This window comes from Trichinella spiralis (assembly GCF_000181795.1).
Source record: "Trichinella spiralis strain ISS 195 chromosome Unknown Scfld6, whole genome shotgun sequence".
In the NCBI taxonomy this organism is placed as follows: domain Eukaryota; kingdom Metazoa; phylum Nematoda; class Enoplea; order Trichinellida; family Trichinellidae; genus Trichinella; species Trichinella spiralis.
Genome location: NW_003526945.1, coordinates 2982493 through 2983642, shown reverse-complemented (window position 1 = coordinate 2983642; position 1150 = coordinate 2982493). Strand labels below are relative to the sequence as shown.

General features: G+C 53.3%; 2 protein-coding genes and 1 non-coding gene across 3 annotated transcripts; all 3 read right to left on the bottom strand.

Moving 5' to 3' along the window:
- Nucleotides 1–44: 44 nt before the first annotated feature.
- On the bottom strand, nt 45–299 carry Tsp_10739 (reverse transcriptase family protein; the record flags this gene model as incomplete). The annotated part of the gene is made up of 1 exon (XM_003373707.1): nt 45–299. A coding segment is annotated over exon 1 (255 nt), but the record flags the coding sequence as incomplete, so codon positions are not given.
- A 91-nt stretch (nt 300–390) lies between these two features.
- On the bottom strand, nt 391–581 carry Tsp_10740. The gene has a single exon. It is a non-coding gene; the product is annotated as a U2 spliceosomal RNA (small nuclear RNA).
- Nucleotides 582–657: 76 nt separating this feature from the next.
- Tsp_10741 (conserved hypothetical protein) lies at nt 658–1065 on the bottom strand. Its single transcript, XM_003373706.1, has one exon. The coding sequence runs from the start codon at nt 1063–1065 to the stop codon at nt 658–660; it is 408 nt and encodes a 135-aa protein (XP_003373754.1).
- Between the last annotated feature and the right edge of the window lie 85 nt (nt 1066–1150).

Sequence of the window (1150 nt, the reverse complement as noted above, 5' to 3'; positions counted from 1 at the left end):
TTCCATCAACGGCTGGCGCTATTTATTACGGCGCGCCGTTTTACCGGTAATTTTCTCGATTCCACCACGTCGACGTCCACAGTACTCGCCGATTCACCTCCGTGGTGACCCGCTTCACGAACCGACGCCTCCATCAGCTTCTTTCGCCCACGCGTAACCATCCTCGTACCAAGGTCCGTTGCGCTCGTACTACTGCGAGATCCACGCCGTCTTTCTACCCGTACAATTTGGCCTTCATAGTTGACCTCTTTTCCGCGACGGCGACCCGACTTCAAGGCTGGTGTCTTTGCACTACACATTGTCGCTGCCACCCGGCTGTCACTCGATCTCACGAACCACTCGACCGATCGTAACCAAACCGATTCCAATTCCTAAAACACAATTCCCCGAAGGGAATAGGCCGTTCCTGAATGTAGTGCAATATCAGGACGACCCGCGACAAATGGTGGTGCGAGCACTCGACCAAATGCCTATTTTTTCAAAAACTTATGCAAATTTCGTAACGAATCCGCTTGGGATTCATACCAGAAATTAAGCTGATAAGAACAGAGTTTTATTTGGATCTTCAAAGGAAATACAAAACAGTTAGTACTGAGTTGTAAAAGAAATAAATTTTAAATAAAAGAAGAGCAAAGTATAAAACGAAGTCTTTAAGCGTCAAGGCCGTTGGTTCGGGACGGGCTGTGTTGCCTGAGACTTCGGTACCGGCTGCCGGTGTTGCCGCGGGGGTGGATTTCTGGGCTGGAATCTGGGCGGGTTGGGCGCTTTTCCAGCGAAGGCGGGTCTTGGAGGGCCAGGGCACGGTTGGCACTGCAGCTCACCACGCTGCGAGGGCGTCCCGACGGGTGACGTGAACCGCCGTTCCAGGCATTTCCCACCTGATGCCCTAGCGCTGATGGAATTGCGCTTCTTCTGACGGAGATCACCACCGGGTGGGTCTGTCTCCGTCGTGCCAACCGGTCGCCGTTTCGTGCCGGAGTCCGGGAGAAGGTCTCGCAGGCCGAGGTGTCTTCTGTAGATCCGTGAAGAATGTTCCAACATCTCGGACACCACGAGAACCTTCATGAGCCGTAGGTACCTTTGGGAGACGACACCTATCCTTTTCAGGATGGCATCGTTCTTCGGGTCCCAGTTCCCATAGCACCGACGA